Source organism: Chanodichthys erythropterus, chromosome 21, assembly GCF_024489055.1.
Source record: "Chanodichthys erythropterus isolate Z2021 chromosome 21, ASM2448905v1, whole genome shotgun sequence".
Lineage (NCBI taxonomy): Eukaryota > Metazoa > Chordata > Actinopteri > Cypriniformes > Xenocyprididae > Chanodichthys > Chanodichthys erythropterus.
In genome coordinates this window covers 17,832,480-17,852,111 of record NC_090241.1, presented here as the reverse complement: position 1 = coordinate 17,852,111, position 19,632 = coordinate 17,832,480, and the positions used below count along the sequence as shown (strand labels likewise).

General features: G+C 36.0%; 1 protein-coding gene across 5 annotated transcripts in view; it reads right to left on the bottom strand.

Moving 5' to 3' along the window:
* Nucleotides 1–19,632, bottom strand: part of farp2 (FERM, RhoGEF and pleckstrin domain protein 2) — a 66,277-nt gene that overhangs the window by 12,246 nt on the left and 34,399 nt on the right. For 4 of the 5 annotated variants that reach the window (XR_010893521.1, XM_067374858.1, XM_067374859.1 and 1 more), the window contains exons 7-19: nt 19,101–19,215; nt 17,261–17,408; nt 16,961–17,056; nt 16,313–16,476; nt 14,973–15,041; nt 14,801–14,858; nt 14,467–14,677; nt 5,972–6,159; nt 3,585–3,674; nt 3,265–3,398; nt 3,063–3,144; nt 1,645–1,882; nt 1,414–1,544 (exon numbers count right to left, since the gene is read on the bottom strand). Coding sequence is in view for 4 of the 5 variants with exons in the window: in XM_067374858.1 (XP_067230959.1) it covers nt 1,414–1,544; nt 1,645–1,882; nt 3,063–3,144; nt 3,265–3,398; nt 3,585–3,674; nt 5,972–6,159; nt 14,467–14,677; nt 14,801–14,858; nt 14,973–15,041; nt 16,313–16,476; nt 16,961–17,056; nt 17,261–17,408; nt 19,101–19,215 (1,724 nt within the window). In the remaining variant the exon portion in view is untranslated. The remainder of the gene's footprint in view (nt 1–1,413; nt 1,545–1,644; nt 1,883–3,062; nt 3,145–3,264; nt 3,399–3,584; nt 3,675–5,971; nt 6,160–14,466; nt 14,678–14,800; nt 14,859–14,972; nt 15,042–16,312; nt 16,477–16,960; nt 17,057–17,260; nt 17,409–19,100; nt 19,216–19,632) is intronic. The other variant, XM_067374862.1, reaches the window with a different exon arrangement.

Genomic DNA, 19,632 nt, shown 5'->3' with positions numbered 1-19,632 from the left:
ATAAAGTTTGAAAAGGTTGAAGCGAATTACAAGGGTGTTCACAGTGGGCTGTGATTGCGTCATAAAAAGCATTCCAAGCTGAGGTGCAAGTTTATTTAATAGTGCTGTCAACATTAATGCGTTAACACATGCGATTAATTTTTCCCAGTTTAACGCTTTAATTATATTTAACGCAATTAACGCAGAATCCGTTTTATCCTTTGTCATCCTTTGGCTAGCATAACAATAAGATCATGTTCTTATTCATGCAAATACTTTTAAATCGTTTAAGAGCGCCAAAAGTGAAAAAAAGAGAACGTGCAGTCTATGAATGTCCTGTCACACACACAACGCACAAAAAGCACGCCAGTATCGTGTGCATGGATGGCACGCCAGAATTGAGTTCTCTGTCATGCTTGATTGAACAATAACACACACAATAATGCCAAAAATGTCCATTTTGTCGAGTATCCTCATAAGAGCAGCCTTGAATGAGTTGCTCACTGCTCTTAACTAAAGAACTTTAGTAGTTTTAATAATGATTAATCTATATTTAATTTAGGCTATAAGTCATGCAGTTTATATCTGTTAGACAGGTAGGAAGGGCACTGGTAGCCTACATATGACATTTATTATGGGTTTATGTGAGGACTCTTCGAAGTTCACTTAAATTAAAAGTTGTTATATTTTTGAAGCCTAATACATGTTAAAAAAAATAGCTTTCAATTACACTGTAATGTTGAATGGCTATAATTTATGTTTATAATTGGGGGAAAAAGGTGGTTGGATTAGTATTAGTGATACTGGCCTTCATTCATAAAAAATATGCCATTAAACAAGTATTTAAAATATACTGTATTTATGTTGTTTCTTTATGTTGTTTTAAATTGGAGATTAACTGCAAAATTATTACATTATAAAATATATAAAAATGTATAAAAACATAAGTGTTTTTAAATACAATTAATCGCGATTAATCACAGAAAAAACCTGTGATTAATCAAGTTAATTTTTTTTTAATCGATTGACAGCACTAATATTTAACCACTTACAAGCCATGGCTGTCTAGTACTCTTCTTCGTGAACATTTAAGTGTGGGTTAAAAAACTAGCGTAGAGCGCCATCTTCTGTTAAAAACTAAGCTCAGAATCAATTTGAGAGAGAAAATATAAAAATCAATCCAAAATCATTGTATCGCGAATCGATGTATTGTCCTAGCCCTATTACAGATTTCTGCCATTTAAAAAGTATAATTCTAGCGCTGATGCTACATTTGAAACTACTTCATATTTACATTTTTGTCTGACCATGACCATAGTGTAAATGGCTCATAACGTTTTAAGTGGCTTATAACTTTGAAAGCCGATGTTCTGTACAATCATGCATCCACCCGCTTTGACAAACCAAAACTTCATGTACAAGGTAACAACTCACTCTTCCTGGAGCTGTAAGATTCTCAATGCCAATCAGATCCCTCTGAAGTTCTGTCAGCTTCTGAAAGTTCTCCAATCGAATCAGACTGCTCTGCAGCTGAGCAGCAATCTCTGCAACTTCTTTTAAGGCCTCTGTGGAAATTGAACATTTACAAGTTTATTATCCTCAGATCAAAAATAAAACTGTTTGTTTGTTCTAGTAAAACACTTATTTATCTGGGAGCAGGCCCACCTTTGCAATCTTCATAGTCTCTGTGCTGTGGGGCGTAATGTTTACACAGACGCTCCAGGATGAGTTTGTAGTGCATGAGTCTCTGAATGGGCTTCAGCAGGAAGGTGTTGAGTGGTAGGTAGCACACCTTCTGTAGCTCAAACTCCTTATACACCGTCTCCAACTTCTTTACACGCTTTGTGGCTTTCTCAAGCTCTGTTAACACCTCATCATGCTTCTGCAGGTAGCCTGTGAACTCCTGAGGATATGAAGGCAACAACCTCAAGACATAAGTTATGAACGGGGGTGTGACAAGATCAAAATGTGACGAGATTTCTCATCAAGGTGAAAAGCTGTCTAGCGATATTGCCATGATGGAGTCTGAGGGTGAAACTAGGATAGAATATGCCACCGCTTTGTATACATTTTGTATACGGTCGCTTCAATTCCATCCAGCTCATCTAACACAAGCTGCAGAGCTGTACTAGTGCACTACTGTCACTACCCTGCTTTATTAATGTATCCAGTTTAAAACCCGGACACTGCCACACAAATGTGGCTTTTTGTTAATGACTGTCCTACTACAGGATTTAACACAGAGTAACAAATTAATTAATTTCTTAAATTATCCTTTGACTATGTTCTGGCCCGCCATCTAGTGACAACATTTTTTTTTAGCCTGATGCCAAACTTATTTGCCGACCCCTGTTGTAGAATGTGCACTAGGCACCGCAGCTCCCTATTCACAGAGTACAAGCGAAAGCAAAAGTAAAACGAGAGCGCGCATTCAAACACGATTTCAATACCCCGCATTGCGAAAGGGGCTCTCTGATGCATGCAAATATCTCCCAATATGAAAGCTATCTTAGGCTGGGCTGTGTAGTTGTAACCATATCTTAGCTCTGTATCATGCATGAAGAAAAATTTGGTCTATTTGGTGACTTTGATTATAGTTGCACTTAATAAAACTAAGAGAAAACTGGGTTATTCATTTTACTGTTTTTTTTATTTCTATGATCAATTTGTGGAATGGAGTTTAGTTATGAGGTCAAAAGTTGTAGAAGCTCATAAATCATGTACAGTTCTAAGGTTTGAAGAGACTCATATGAGTCAGTCAGTCAGTTGAGTTTGTGGCAAAACCTTTAACAGTGCTTAAGTGTTTTCTTTGACGGCATATGATATTTCATAGTTCAGAAGCACCTGCAGACTACTTTTCTAGTATTACATCATTGAGGATTTCTTTAAAAAAATACTGTTTAAAATACTGTCTCTCGTCTCGTTCTTGTGAACTTAATCTCTTGTCTTGTTCGTGAGCTACCTGTCTTGCGTCACCCCTAATTATGAATGATCTAAATATTTTAAATTATGGATGATCTTTGGGAGTTTATGAACTCAAACTCAAAGTTGTTCTTGTTTGTAGAACCAAACTATAACCTCACCTTCAGAGCACACATGTTGCGCAGCATTACATCTCCAATTCGTTGGTAATCTCCTTTTACATGAGCGTTAGAGCGCCCCTCCCTGCAAACATGTGAAATTCATCAACAGCTAAGACAAAGCATTTTTCCAATCATTAAGCAAATGAAAACTTGTATAACTTCGTCAACAAGTTACATTGTAATAAATGAGAAGGACAAGTACCAGAGAGCCAGTCTTTGGTCAATCTCTTTGAGAAAGCCTCTGTGGAACTCATATATGGGGTCAATGTTGGAGAACAGTAGGGTCATGAGACCCTCAGGCATGGCATTTTCTTTAATCACTGCACTGCGGAACCACTGAAGACATACACACACACATCAATGATTAGACAGTTCAAAGCCAGAAATCAAAAGAAAAAGCCCTCCTAATTGACACAACATAGAGCATACATTGTACAGACTCCACAGCACTCCTCTCCAGACAAGCTTCACACACTAAACTTGTTATAATCATGAGTCACGAGAACAGACAGCTCTGCTCACCACTGTGATGACTTCCAGATCCTTCAGGTAAGTCCGCTCTGTTGTCAGAATCTCTTTAGCAATGAAGTAAGCTTTGTCAGTGGGATATCTCTGAAAAAGAAAGCATACTTAAAACCCCTCTTTGATTAAACCCTCTAAACACTATTTTACTTGGCAAGGTAAGTTCATTTAAGTAATTAAAGTTTTAGAAACAACTGTAAAATGTAGAACTAGAACATGACATGACCTCAAACTTAGAACTCAGAAGTTAACACCTCAAACACAGAAAGCTGAATTTAACTTACAAATTAACCTGGTTAATGTAAACCTAAAAATGTAAACCTAATACTTATAATATAGAACTTAGATAAAAAAACCCAGAAAGAAGACAGAAGTCAACCTCTAAGAAGAACCTAGAATTTAACTTAAATTAACACGGTTTAGAAGTTAATGTAGAATTTATAGGCCCGGTTTCAGAGAGGGCTTAGATTAAGCCAGGATTAAGACTTAGATCAATTAGGGCAATTAAGTAGCTCAGCATTCCTTAGAGAGAAAAAAAAAAAAAAACATTACTGGTGTGCATCTTGAGAAAAATCAGTGGCTGAAAAAAATTAATGACATAAATAAATGACGTAACACAAATTAAGATATTTTTGATGAAATCCGATGGCTCAGTGAGGCCTGCATTGACAGCAAGACAATTAACACTTTAGAAAGCTACTAAAGACATATTTAAAACAGTTCATGTGACCACTGTGGTTCAACCTTAATGTTATGAAGCGACGAGAAAAAAACTAAATAACTACTTTATTCAACAATATCTAGTGATGGGCGATTTCAAAACACTGCTTCATGAAGCTTTGAAGCTTTATGAATCTTTTATTTTGAATCAGTGGTTTGGAGCATGTATCAAACTGTCACATGATTTCAGTAAACAAGGCTTTGTTACGTCATAAGTGTTTTGAAATTTCAATGGTTCACCACACTGTGGCAGTTTGACATGCGCTCTGAACCACTGCTTCAAAGCTTCATGAAGCAGAGTTTTGAAATCGCCCATCACTAGATATTGTTGAATAAAGTCATTATTCTATCATTTTCGGCGCACAAAAAGTATTCTCATCGCTTCATAACATTAAGGTTGAACCACTGTAGTCACATGAACTTTTTTTAAATAAATACATTTCTGGTCACTGAAAGTGTTAATTGTCTTGCTGGCAATGGAGGCCTCACTGAGCCATCTGATTTTATGAAAATTACCTTAATTTGTTTTCCGAAGATGAATGAAGGTCTTACAGATGTGGAACGACATGAGGGTGGGTAATTAATGACAGAATTTTCATTTTTGGGTGAACTAACTCAAAACTAACTAGCTCAAACATGCATTTTAGTCTAGGACTAGGCTTAAACTTTGTCTGTGAAACCAGGGGATAACATATAATTGAAATTAATGTAGAACTGAAAATACAGAATAATATAGAAATTAATGTTAAAGCTAGCGAAGAACACTGTACAACCTTGAACACAGAACCTAGAACTGAATTTAGAAATGAACATACTGTTGCTTATAACTTAGTAAGTTAACCTAAAAATTATCTTTTGCAATGAATGTAGAACTTTTACCCCTGGTTTCACAGACAAGGCTTAAGCCTAGTCCCAGACAAGAATGTTTGAGCGGTTTTAACTGAAAGAAACTTGTACTGACATATCTTAAAATATGTCAGTGCCATTGTTTTGACTCAAGAAGCACACCAGTAAATTTTTTTTTTTTTTTTTTTTTTTTTTGTAGGGTAGGTTTATAAAAGATACTTAAATATCCTAATTTAACTAAGGCCTAATACTGGCTTAATCTAAGCCTTGTCTGTGAAACCAGGCCATAGAACTTAGAACCAAGACATTAACAAAGAAACAAACATAGAATGTAGCCTTAAACACAGAACATAGAATTTAACATAGAAATTAGAAGTCAGAATCAAGCTGTTAACACAGAACCTAGAAAAGCAAGGCAGAACTTAGAACTCATTTCAACTTAACTTCAATTAACTTGACAATATCAAGTTATAATATAAGTTAATATTTATAATATTATTATTAAGTTAATATTTGAAGAGAAGAATTACTTGAAACTTTAAAATATTTAAAGTTTCAAGGTCTGATAAATCTTAAGTTGAAGGCAGGGCATTTTAGGTTAGCTGTGCACACCAAGGCAACAAAAAGCTAAAAAAAAAAAAAAAAAACTCCTTAAATCAACCCCAAGATCACAGGGTCATTGTCATAACAAGCTACAATCTATCACGTCCCATCAAAGGCAATGCAAGCCAAATGGTTCTCGTGTTAATCAAACCCAAGCATGCCCTAAGATTTTTCAGCTCTTATTGAGGCCTGGGCAGGTTGGCATGCGATCAGTGTACCTTCCTCCTGCCCTCTTCGTCTTCCTCTAGTCTGGCAGTGCCCACCTCATTCAAGATGGGACTCTGCAGGGGTGAGGGTGCCTGGCCGGGAAGACTGAGGGTGGACATCTGGAAGGAAGGCGACAGACACAGAGGACCCTTGGCATTGAAGGGAGACAGCTGTGGGCTGTCAATGGCTGTCAGTGAGTCTATGGGATGAAAAAAAGAGGAAGATAATACTGTTAAGACCAAAGGCATAATGAAATAATAATATAAAATCCAATAAAATAAGTTTAGAAGTTCGTTAAAAATGTAATAAAAATAATAATCAAGATGCATATAGTAACCACTTAGTAAACGCCTCTGTACATGCAAGCAACCACTAAGAACAAGCTATCAATTGCGCTTGCAATTGCACTAAAAAAAAAATACTCAAGATATTCTTCATGCTTCTTGTCAATTCAGTAAACCTGTCATCCTGTCCTGAATCTGACAGATCAAAGAGACAATTCAAAGTGCTATTAACATAAAATGGCAAATGTTAGAAAATATCTGGTCAACAACAGAATCATTTACTTCTGCTATTTGGACAAAGCAGAACAGCGAAAGATATAATAAACCAGGACACATGGCCGGTCCCACACTTTCAGCCAATTTTTTTGAAGTGCAATAAAACAGCAATGAGAGAAAAATCACATCCATTTCCTTTACCATAGACTATTTTATTTTTAAAAAATGAAGATAAGAAACCTGAATACAAAAGCAAGATAACACTATGCCTATATAAAGAGGGACAAATAAGAGAAGGGGGAAATGGTTTCTTCCTCAAAGAGGAGCAGCTCACGGGGGAAAACAAGAATGTAGAGGCTGGGCATAAACAAGGAACTCCAGATAGAAAAAGGTGGCTTTACGACCCGGAAATAATTCCTGCCTGGGATTATCAGCAATACTGCTGGGCTGGTGAGCCGGCAGTGGTTTACAGTTTAACTGGAGTGTCCCAGCGGGGATGACATAGGAGACGAGGGGAGGGAGAGAGGGGGTCTGGAGCCGGGGTTTGGCAGCCAGCCTGAGCAAACAGAGAGGCAGCGCTCTACACTAGAATGAGGCTGTGGAATGTAGCATAAAAAGTGTATCTGAGACTCTAAAAAAACAGAAAGACTAGATTGTGTGTATTCTCCCATTTTGTATGAAATCTTAATGTTAGTTTATTACAGTTCTAGACTACAGATCAGAACTATGTTTTAACTAGCAACTTGAAAATACTAGCAACAAACAACATGCATCCCTAAGTTACTGCAAGAAGTAATCATAAACAGTATTTTATATGCACTTATGTGTACAGTATCATCTGTCTTATCTGCTAAGAACTTGCATGTAAATATACAGACACAAAAGGACAGAATTGATTTCACTCTTACTGTAAAGGTCTGACTTTTTAACCTATTTAGTAACTTATTATGTGTTACTAAACAGGTTAAAAAGTCAGATGTTTACAATGAGAGTCTGAACATATGTGTTAAGCATATATGATGAAGACCAGTGTTGCTATTAAATAAAACGAATAAAAATCATATATACACATGAAAAAAAACAAAAAAAAAAACAAATTAACTTAGAAATTAAATTAATAAGTTTAATTATTAAAAAGTGTAATAAAAATAAATGAAAGCTATATAAAAATATTATATTATTAAAAGGAAAAAAACTAAAGCACTCAAATTACAAAAACTTTAAAATAAAGTGGAAATTGGAAATTAAAAAAAAATATATATATATATAAATATAAAATATATATATATATATATACACACCATTATAGTATTTCTTAATTTACAGTACAAACATACTATCACTGTTTTTTATTGTGTGTGTGTATGTGTGTGTGTGTGTGTGTGTGTATGTATGTATATATACACACACAATAAAAAACAGTGATAGTATATTTGTACTGAAATGCAACATGAATGATAAATCACAGGGTAAAATAGGAATCAACACAGGAAGGCAAATGGACATCTGATATGATCTCAGCATTAGCACCGTTTACGGATTTTGCTAATTTATTACGGGTGGCTGGTACAATATTTACAACCATGTTCACTTAAGATTTGTACACGCTTAAACAGATTAAGTTATTTGAAATAGTAATAAAAGACCAGGGCATTATCCCACACAGAAGTTAGCTTTCAATGCCACACCCATGATCCTTATTTATTATTTGCAACATCTAACATGCAGGTAGAAGAATTAGAATGATGCCAGACACAAGGACTCCAGGCCTCTGCCATTATTATGCTAGTTTTAACATTGTGTTCCTACATTCCTGCCCATCGGCTTGTTATTCTCTAAGACTTTAGCTCTGTGTTCCACCACAAGCTCTCAAAGAAATTATGATAAACAGGTGGCTCGAGATATTGTTGAGAGTGGCACTGATCCATTTAATTGAGATTAGCTCCTTAAATATAGAACTAATCAAAATAACACTGCAAACCACAAATCCTGAAAAAACGATTAAGGTCACATCCTCATAAATAAAGCATTCCAGGAGTTTAAGAAAAGTGTATTAGATTTTAATGAACATCATTGTAGTTAAAAAAGTTTAGGTATAGATACAGGTTATAAGAGGGCGAATGTAGTTAAGGTTTGTAAAGTTAATCGTTTCAGTTAAATAATTTTAAAAAGGGTAGAAAAAGGTCTGAAATCCCAGTTACCCAAAAGATTTTTTTTATTTCAAAGGGGAAATATATGAAACACACACATACACACACATACAAGTACACTATTTTCACATTAGCACATTAGTAAGGACCTTGATTTCTTAATTTCAGATTTAAATGTACAAAAATATGTATACTGAGGAAGCAAAAGGCAAATCACAAGGCAAGTAAAGAAAGGTAAGGCAAATCTGTTCAGGTTCTCTCTTATCAAATCCCCCAAAGCATTAAGATTACCTCTTTTATAGTTAAAACTAAACTAACAATGCAGTATTGCGAAACATTGTGACTTAATTTTGTAATATAATATTATAGCATTTCTATCTGAAATGTTATTTTAAAGCTTAAAGAATAATCAAATCTTCTTTAACTCCTCAAAAAACAAAATTATTTGGACCGTATCTGTGCAGAGGTCACTTCAGGACTGACTCTGCACCCATACATTAAAAAAAGTTTGTAGTTTGTTATAAATACCAAAAACAAATGCAAAACAATATTACTTTAATTTGAGACACCTTCGATAGCAATGAAAGTTTTACAATACGACATTGTAAGAAATGTTCCCTACTAATAACATGTTTATTTTACATCTCTTATAAGAAACACCTTTAAAAAAAAAAAACAGCCTTAAACTGCATTTTTTTGTGCCAAGATTTGAAGTGTGCATGTAAACAAATCAGATCGCATCACTAGCTTATTAATATATATTTATCTGGGGAGAGAAAATAAAATGGTGGACTTCATTACTTACTAAGGACTGTATCTACCATAAAAAAGAGGGTGTACCACATGTTTTGAAATGAAGTGCTAGGGTATAAATGATTCATTACTGTACATTATAATTATGATGATCCATGATATGAAAAATGCTCTTCAGAGTCAGTGTGAAGTTAAAACACTGATAAAGCACACTATGATTACGCATTAGTCAAAACTCAAGTGTGGCAGAACGGTCATTTAACTGGAACACATCCACAATCTGAGATACTGACGCATTTGATTGGAACAAGACCTGAGTTAAATACTTAAAAAGTGGCTTTATGTATTAAATGGACAGTGAAATCTAAACTATAACAGCCCACATTCTAAATACTGCGGATGATATGAGAGAAGATCACACATCTTAAGATTGGACCAGAAACATTACGGGAATCCATTAGTGCTGGCTTTGTGATGTTGTTAAAGTAAAAACAGCCAAAATTCCTGAATTACAGAGTTATTTACTTAGGTTTTACTTAATAGGTCACTTTGTAAAGTAGATTTGGCAACACTTAATAATAATAATGGTCAGTACAAAGAGAAAGTCAAAGTCATTGTGTCCATGAAGGGAGATCTGTGAATTCAGCTGATGTGAATGAAGCACTGTTAGGTGGATGGCCAAATGGTGCCTTGCCCAGAGTTTAAGAGCAGCCCAGGCCTGCCCTCGCTTGTGGGAGTAGAGAGAGGCTCCTGCAGTTTAAAAATAGGATGCAAATAAAAACTAAACGGGCCATGTTTCGCTTGCTCTCAAAATGACAATGAGAATGACTTCTTATGGTTAATACTAAAATGGTTGTTTGTTACTACAAAATAGATCACCTTAGTGGCAAATGAGAAAAGATGGAGTTTAGGTCAGTTTGGGGTGGTTTTTCGGGATATTCACCATTTTGACAGGAGAACAATCTATACTGGGTTTGAGAAAGCAAATGTAATACATTTGAATCATTAAATGGGACTGCCAAAGAAATGCAAAGGACAGAAGAGCCTGAATCACACAGTGAAGTGAAGCAAAGTAATATGGCAGGATATTAAATGGGATTTCAAGAAAAGAAGAGGAAATGACATCAATATAAAGACACTGTCTGCATTTCATCTTGAGCTCACAGAACTCAATGTACTCATGGTGCTCAGACAGTGTTATTCACTCCAGACCCCAAAACAGAAACCCAAGGCATTTATGTGGTCTGGATGTCATACAAAAACACAACTGCACAGAGCTGATGTTACCTATTAAGGCACTGTGTAATACTTTGCATTATTAGGAGTGCCATTTATTTTAATGTATATGGTTGAGGCACAAACAGGCAATTAAAGATCAAGTTAAACCTTCAAAAAAAGACACCCAAAGGTAATAAGCACAGACAAAAGATTCAGGAATACACCTAAGTGCTTCGAAAGCAAATCAAAGTGCTCCAAAAGCAAACCCGCAGTATAAATCATTAAGAGAATATAGCCAGAAGTAGACACAAAAAAGACAGTTTAAAAGAAAAAGAAAAAATACTTCACTGAATTATAATACCTGAATAACTGAATCGTGTCGCTGAGGCTATTTTGTAAAAAGCAGAAAAGTTCACCAATTTTGTATAAATCAAAAAGGCACAAACAAATAGTTCTTAAACTTAAGAAATGTTCACTACATTCACATAAATGTGCCAGAACCGGTCGTACTGTTAATGATAAAATTTTTTTACATTATCAGACCACAATTGTAATGGGGGACAATTAAGTATGAGTCTGGTTTTTATAGTTCCTACGTTCATACATACTGTGCATGAGGTTAGAAGTTCTATATTACATTCACTTTCTTAGCAGTGGTATTGACAGCACATTACAATACTCAACCACTTACATTCTTTGATGAAAGTAAAAATCCACACTACTGTCCAAAAGTTTGGGGTCAGTACGATTATAAAACTATAATATTATTCAGCAAAGATGCATCAAATTGATCAAAAGTGACAGTAAAAACATTTACGTTACAAAATATTTTATTTCAAATAATTTACTATTCACTTTCCATTTATCAAACGAATCCTGAAAGAAGCATTACGCATTCTACAAAAAACAAACAAAAAAAACTGTTTTCAACATTGATAATATCAAGATATTTTTTGAGCACCAAATCAGTAATGGCTATCAAAAATAGCACCATGTCCTAACCAGACGTGACACGATGCCACAACATGCAATTAAAGGGATCTTTTTCATATTAATCTGATTTTTTTGTGATAATATCAGGTGCTGTTTATATGCTTTATTTAATGTTAAGAGCATCCAATATGAGTTTGAATGTCATTTTGCATGACCTTTATAGCCATACTGAAAGTGACTTGGATAATTCACCTCAGATCTTCAATATAAATTCAAGACAACAATCATGTTCAATCTGTGAACCCAATGTGAACAAACAAGTCTATTCTATGACAAAGATCATTTCAGTCACTCATTATGTATTGTTAATAGTATTTAAATGATGTAAGAGTCGGAGTGCCAGCCCACAAACTCTTCTGATTGGCTGTGATTTTTGATTGATTTTGTCATGTCTCTTAGTTGTTTTGCATCTGGTGTGAACAGTCAAATTGCTTAACGCTGTAATCTTATTGCATCGCGTCTGGTTAGGACACGGTGTAGGAAACTTCTTTCAAAATCTTTAAAAATCTTAATGACCCAAACTTTTGAACTTTAGCATAAGCTTCTACATTTCTTTACATGCAGAACGTGGGTTAACTGCTACAATAGTCTACAAAAAAAAAATAAAAAAAAAAATAGGCATGATAGACTAGCACTTACACTGCAAAGCAACATGCACAGATCTGAACTTAAGACTTAACTTAAAAATATCAACTCAAAATGCAAAATTTGAAAGTGAAATTTACAAATGGCTCGAATTGGATGTCAAAAGACTGCTTTTGCCGTTTACACACGCAGCAAGGTCCAATCTGTGCCAGTGAGTGTCAGCGTAAATGCAGCCATATAGTCCAATAACAGCAGGGGGCAGAGTGGAGCGAACTATTCTAAAGTAACAAACACAAAAATAACTTCGGCTCAAATTTGTTCTGTAGCAATGGCTGTCAGCTCCACTGTTAATTAAATCACAGCCCTGAGTAGAGTGGCTCCCTACTGGAATAGACTCATGCAATTATCCTGACATGAAAGTACCTTTATACATGCATGTAAAGCTTATCTTAGTAATGTGTATTTTTTCTTATTCATATTCATAAAGTGAGTTTTCCTCTTCAGACAATTCAGTTCAGTGGTTGAATGAATGTTTGAAATCTTTTAAGGACAGCTTTTAGGCCAAAACATTTAAAGAGACTGCAAGAACTGCAAGAACCTCTAAAAATAATAACCAAAATAAAATATTCCAAATGAAGATATCATGATAAGATTTACATTTGATTACCTTTAAATGCTAGACAATCTTTTATTTTATTTAATTATTTGCTTACAGCATAATACTTCAGTAAAAGATTTGATGTTCACTTTAAGAAGTTGGAAAGTTCTTTACTCTGGAAGAACAAGAGCTAGGCATATTGGACATGTCATCACTTACTGGCTTTAAACCTACTTCATTAAATTGATTTGTGCCATATCTAATGCATACAGCTATTATCGCATTTCTCCATGTCGTGCGGACCTAATATGGAAAAATCATGGAATGCGATAAAACGCTTTTTTAAAATCTAAGCTTCAAATGCTCATAAATTTGAAGATGTATAGTTTTATGTGCATTAAGTGGTAAGGATATCACAATTTTAGGTGATATATCCATTTAATTTCCCCCTTCAAAAGGTCACAGCACAACTTGTAGCTTGTAGCCATCCAGACTACCAAGATTAAATGTCAAACTAAACACAGTTAAAATGATTGAACTGTATAATCTGAAAAATGCAAATGAATCGCAAAACCCTACAAGAACTAACCCAAAAACAATAAAAAAACAGAATGAACTAACACCAAAGAGAGAGAGAAGTAGTACACTGGAAAGGGCACGTAAGAAAAAAGCGGTAGATTGAAGCGCTAACAGGAAGTGCCAAAACGAAGTACTTATTATATCAGGTTGAGGTGGAGAATTAAGTGCTTGGTCGTGTTCTGCATTAAAAGCCACCAATACTGTTGCTGTTTAATAGGGGTCATGCTACATTTTAAGATGGGTGGGGCCTGGCGGGGTCTCCCCAATGCTAAGAGCCCTGAGATTTTGGCATTCCAGCAGGAAGCTGTCTAAATCTGCCTCACTCACTAGTGGGTTGCTGAAAAAGAGGTTATGATCTGGAGGCAGACCACCATCCGACCCCCAGTCGGAGTCGGAATCTGAGCTGCCGTCAGCCGAGCCCTCTGTGGTTGTGGGCGGATAGCTGAGCTGCTCCAGCTGCTCCACCAGATCATTAAACTGCATGGCCGAACTGTCTTCCGAACGCACCGAATACGCAGGGAAGTTAACCATCGAACTGGCCTCAGAGAGGTTCTCGGAACCAGGCAGACGCAAGGAGGATGAAGAGTCGGGTCCTCCAAAGCCAAGCGAGAGCGAATCGCCGACAGAACCTAGAGGAAGGTTATCCAGTGAGCTACACTCGGAGCGATTGTTAACCAGGGAACTGGTCTCGGATCGGCCGAAGGCATTCTCAGTAAACGCGCCAGAATTGCCGTTAAGGTCCTCGAGACCGAATGTAGCGGGCTGCACGGGGATTCTATCGCCGTATTCGAATCTCTCAGGACCTTCTTCATCGAACCCATAACAGTAGGCTTCCGCACCACCAGCGTAAAATGAGATTTCAGCTGGATCATCATCTATATACTCTTCACTAACATGAAGCTGCGTGCAGGCCATCGGGATCTGGTACGACATCTGTTGGACGCGCATTATCTCTGCCTCAAACGCTTCAGATGTGAAGAAACCCTTTTTCACCCCAGCGCTTAAGCCACCCACCCCTACTCCCTCGCTATCCTCATTGCCATTTTGGGAGGGATGTGCACTAGAGGAACTACTCTCTACACACACAAATGAGGGGCCGCAGTCTCCTGCTGCCTGGATATGAGTGGCACCTGGGAAGGCGTAGGTGGATTGGGAGTTCTTGATGGAGTCCTGCTGCGTTGGGCTGGGGGCTCTTGGAGGCTGCTGTGTCTGTTGGAGATTCAGAGGCTGGTTCGGGGTCTCTGTCCGCATGGGTGAGCTGGGGGCATGCAGGGAGTGGAAAGAGGCGGTGACAGAGGAAGGAGACACGGGAGCCCTTAGACTGTCATTAAAAGACAGGTTCTGCAACGGATGGGTAAGGTAAAGAGAGTGGATGAAAACAAAGTGAGTTGTTTTTGTTCTTCATATTGGTATTGGTTGTCGTAAGTTTGGTTGGTTGTGTCCCTGATCTTAGATTCTACTGACCTGTTTGAGCACATCAGAAGCCAAGGAACGTGTCGACATGCGAATCTTACTGTTCCTCCTGTAGAAACAGCATAATCAGTGCAAAGATGAACAACATAGAGAGAGAAGCACCACAAACAGAAGAACGGATATTCAGTAGAAAAACTGGTTTCAGGTGAGAAAAAATATTTACCTCTGGTAAGGGGTTCTTCTCAACCCGCTGTCCCTTACATACTCAACAAGCTGTTTCTGCGTCCTCCCACTGTTACATATACACAATGTGTTTTAACAAACCAAGTCAAACACATTCTATTACCTAGAAGTAGGGCTAGGTGGTACAAGCCACAATTTATAGTCACAATATTCTTGAAAAAAAAAAAAAAAAAAATCAGTGATATACACTACCGTTCAAAAGTTTGGGGTCAGGAAGGTGTTTATGTTTATGAAAGAAGTCTCTTATGCTCACCAAGGCTGCATTTATTTGAAAAATTCAGTAAAAACAGTAATATTGTGAAACGTAAAATTTATTATGACTTTTGTGTTTTTTTATATTTTAAAAAATAATTTATTCTTGTGATGGCAAAGCTGAACTTTTTTGTTATTATTATTATCAATGTTGAAAACGGTATGGATTCATATTTTTGTGGAAAACATTATATTTTTTTCAGAATTCTTTGATAAAAAGAAAGTTCAAAAGAACAGAATTTATTTGAAATAGAAATCTTTAACATTATACATTTCTTTACTGTCACTTTAGATCAATTTGATTAATTCTTGCTGATTAAAATTATTCATTTATTTTTTTTAAATTCTAACTGACCCCACAATTTTGAATGGTAGTGTACACCACAAGGAAAAATTGTTACCAAAAAACCCCTACAAAATAATTTAAAAAAAAAAGGTCCTATGACAACTTCCAAACCCATCACTTTCTTTAATTTGAACAGTGCAAAGAAACCACTTTATCAATCAATAAATTAGTATTTAAAAAAAATAAAATAAATAAATAAATCTAAATCTTGGATAGCCATGGATAACTAATTAGTAAGTCTTCTTGAACGATTCATTAAAATAGGCTCATATGAAACTTATAAGGACAATTCAATAGAAAGACATGTTTTCTGTGAACCAGCATTAAAGGCCCATTCACACCAAGAATAATAACTATAAAGATAACTATAATGATAACTCTTATTAGCACCCACACTAGTGTACAATATTATTTTGTTTATTCTAAGCACACACAACAATTTTGTCGCCTGGCGCTTTAAATGCTCGAGCTCTGAAAGCAGTATGGATTCTTATTGGCTGTCAATGTTTTTATTGTTCATCAGCTGGAAAAAAGTTCTGAAAGTGATCCCAAGAATATCGTTATAGTTGTGTTGTGGACAATGATTTTTAGAAGTATATCTTTTTTGAACCTCGGTGTGAATGGGCCTTAAGAAGCAGCGCCGGAAACACTGGCATTATCACAATCGAAGTGATACTCAAATATTTCTTTTGGTATTTTAACCCAATGGCACATGTGTGCACCTGTATCTGAAGGAGGATCCTCTGCTGAAGAAGATGGCTTTGGACTTGGGCTGAGGCTGGTCTAACAGACGGAAAAACGAGTGATGTTCCACACAGTTCTTCCAGAAGATCTTACACTGATCTCGACTGCCCATTAGAAATTCCAGCGTATCCTGATGAGGACCCTGTAGAACGAAACCTTGATCAGTCACTGTGAAAAGATTGATCTTAAGAACTTCCATCTCAGATGAAAGGCAACAAGAGGAAACATGTGGTCTTAATTCTTAGCAACCCATGAAAGTGATCCCGACAGAATAACAAACGTCACTTGGAACACATTTAAAATGTTTACATGGGGTATAAGATGACCCATCCAACTAAACTCCAGAGCTTGAAAACATTACTTCATCTTATTATGTGTCAAGTCTCTGTTGATTCTGTATGTCCTGGGAGTGCTTAGACTGATTTCACTGCTTTGTATTTCTCCAAAATTGTGTTTTTTAGTGGAGTATGTATTGGCATCCTGACAGAGTCTTATCTCATATGAAATTGTTTTCTTGTTGTGATATAAGACTTTATGCTGTCCCTTTTGCTTTGAGGTAGTATCTACATGTTTGTAAATGTACATTAATACTATATAACAATATATAAAATAAATGTGATACCCACATGAACTTCTGGGTGCAGTTTAATTAGAAATCGTTTCCTCTTGAAGCTCAGCTTCCGAATCTTCGACCAGTTGAAAGTGTTAATTTTGGTGTGGCCCTGAAAAAAATAAAAATAAAATCAATATTTATAATAAAATAGATATATAATAATTCATACATATATACACCTGTGACTAAATATCAGCTGAATTCTATATTAACGCACTAAAAATGCACCCATATTTGGACTAAAATAATGCACTAATAACACCTTTTTTAGAGCTCTACGGAAGCAATTATCGTCACTAAGACAATAAAGTACCTGAAAGACCTGCAGGCCCATGTGTGCTACAGCCAGGTTGATCTTGGTGCCTTCTCGGTCAGCAGCGGGATGAAAGCGAACCCCATACATCTCCAGTTTACGAGCAATCTCCAGAACCTGGAAATCTGATTCTGCTGGGGTCTGCCCCCTATAGGCAAGGGAGCAAATAAACAAAAATTGTAGAAAATATTTAATAAGTGAAACATTACCACAGCAAAAATAATTTGGGTAATACAGTATTGTGAAATATTACAATTATAAATAACTGTTCCATTTTAATATATTTTAAAATGTAATTTATTCCTGTATTATGGCAAAGCTGAATTTTCATCAGCCATTACTCTAGTCTTCAGGCACATGCTACTTCAGAAATCATTCTAATAAGCTGATTTGGTGCTCAAGAAACATTATCAATGTTGAAAACAGTTGTGCTGCTTAATATTTTTTGAAAACGATACTTTTTCAGGATTGTTTGATGGATAGAAAATGCAAAATAACAGAAATTATATGAAATAGAATTTTTGAAACAATGTTTTATATAATCTCACAAAACCCATATCCTCCCATTTCCAAGCAAAGTGTGGGGGATGGGCAAATATATTCCACTAATGTTGTGTAGCTTTCTGGCTAATCGTGGGCAAATGTTAGAGCAGTGCCAGATCATTTTGCTATTTTGCTCATCCTTTAAGCTGTTCAATCTGCTTAAGCCCCTCCCCTTCCCTTGTGGCCGTATGGCTAATAAAGAGCCTTGAGCCACTGGATTACAATCACAGCCTCACATAGCCGCTGACACGGCCGACCTGCAATACTTCTCTCACACCCAAAGCCTCAGATTAAACCCACAGGAACTGCATCATTACAAAGAGCCAAAAACACAGGGCTCATACGTCTGAGACCAAAAATATAAATAAATAAATAAATAATATTTTCTTTTCCGTAGGTGAAAAAAAGTAATGTAACTAGATTTTAACATTTTCTGAAGAAAGTCTAGGTGCTAGGTGGTTGCTATGGTGTTTTGTTTTGAGGTTGCTTACTAGGCCATCCCCTTTTTTCATGACTCCTAAGATATTCTTACCCCTACATATGACCTCAAGTCTCTTTTTGAAAAAAAAAAAAACAAAAACAAAAAAAAACAATAATAAGTCTGATTTCTTACAAAAGTAATAGCACACATGCCGCAAAGTTAAGCATAATATATTCCCGAATGGTGCGAAATGAGTTACACCTAACGTTTAATAGGATTTAGGGGTTGCACTTTAGCATGAGCAAGAAATACATCTATAACTATGAATTCTGAATGCTGCTCTAACATTTAAGTTTCTATAATTATTTATTTACTTAAAGAATGGTCCATTCAACTGTTATAGAAGGATCATCTGCCCTAAATTATATTATGTCTAATAGTGTCTATATAAGCTCTTAAAACAATGTCTTTCCAAAGTTCAAGCAGAAAGAAAATCTGCAGTCTACCTTTAACTGCCTTTAAATCTCTTAAACTGCCACACACAACAATCACTTACACACCATCAGATCTCTTTTCACCAAATAAACTCAGCACCAAATGGAAACAGACTGTCATTCAAGATATCCAGGGGAGTCTGTATTTAAAGTTCAGTTAGATGTTCCATTCGAAACAAATGGCTTCTCATTCCACACAAATGCTTCCAACTGAACTGGACATGTCAAAGATAAAGTTACTTTTGCGCCCATAAATTCTCTCAACTGATTCCCGGTGGTCAGCTCAGTGAATTTACAAACGCAAAGCTTGACAGTCTAAGATAAATTTAAGAGGAACAATGTGCAAGTCTACACCTTCAAGCCAAAACAATAAATGTCTTACGTGTGTCTGCGGTGGAGCTCCATGATCTTTTCTTGCACACGTTCCTGATATGGCAGCAATTTATTCATCTTCAGAAACTCCCTGTCTGCTATGTCATCATAGTCACCGATCTCAGCTGTGTGTGGGGGGGGGAGAGAAAAATAATGGTTAAAAGACAAATAAGAGTGTCCAAGAAAAAAAGAAAACAAATGATCTAGTTTAAAAACATGTGGCAAATTCTTAAAGGGTTAGTTCAACCAAAAATGAAAATAATGTCATTTGTTACTCACCCTCATGTCGTTCTACACCCACAAGACCTTCGTTCATCTTCGGAACACAAATTAAGATATTTTTGATTAAATCTGATGGCTCAGTGAGGCCTGCATTGCCAGCAATGGTACTTCCTCTCTCAAGATCCAGAAAGGTACTAAAACATATTTAAATCAGTTCATGCGAGTACAATGGTTCAACTTTAATATTTTAAAGTGACGAGAGTATATATATATTTTTTCCCGCCAAAAAACAAAACTAAATAACGAATTTAACAATATCT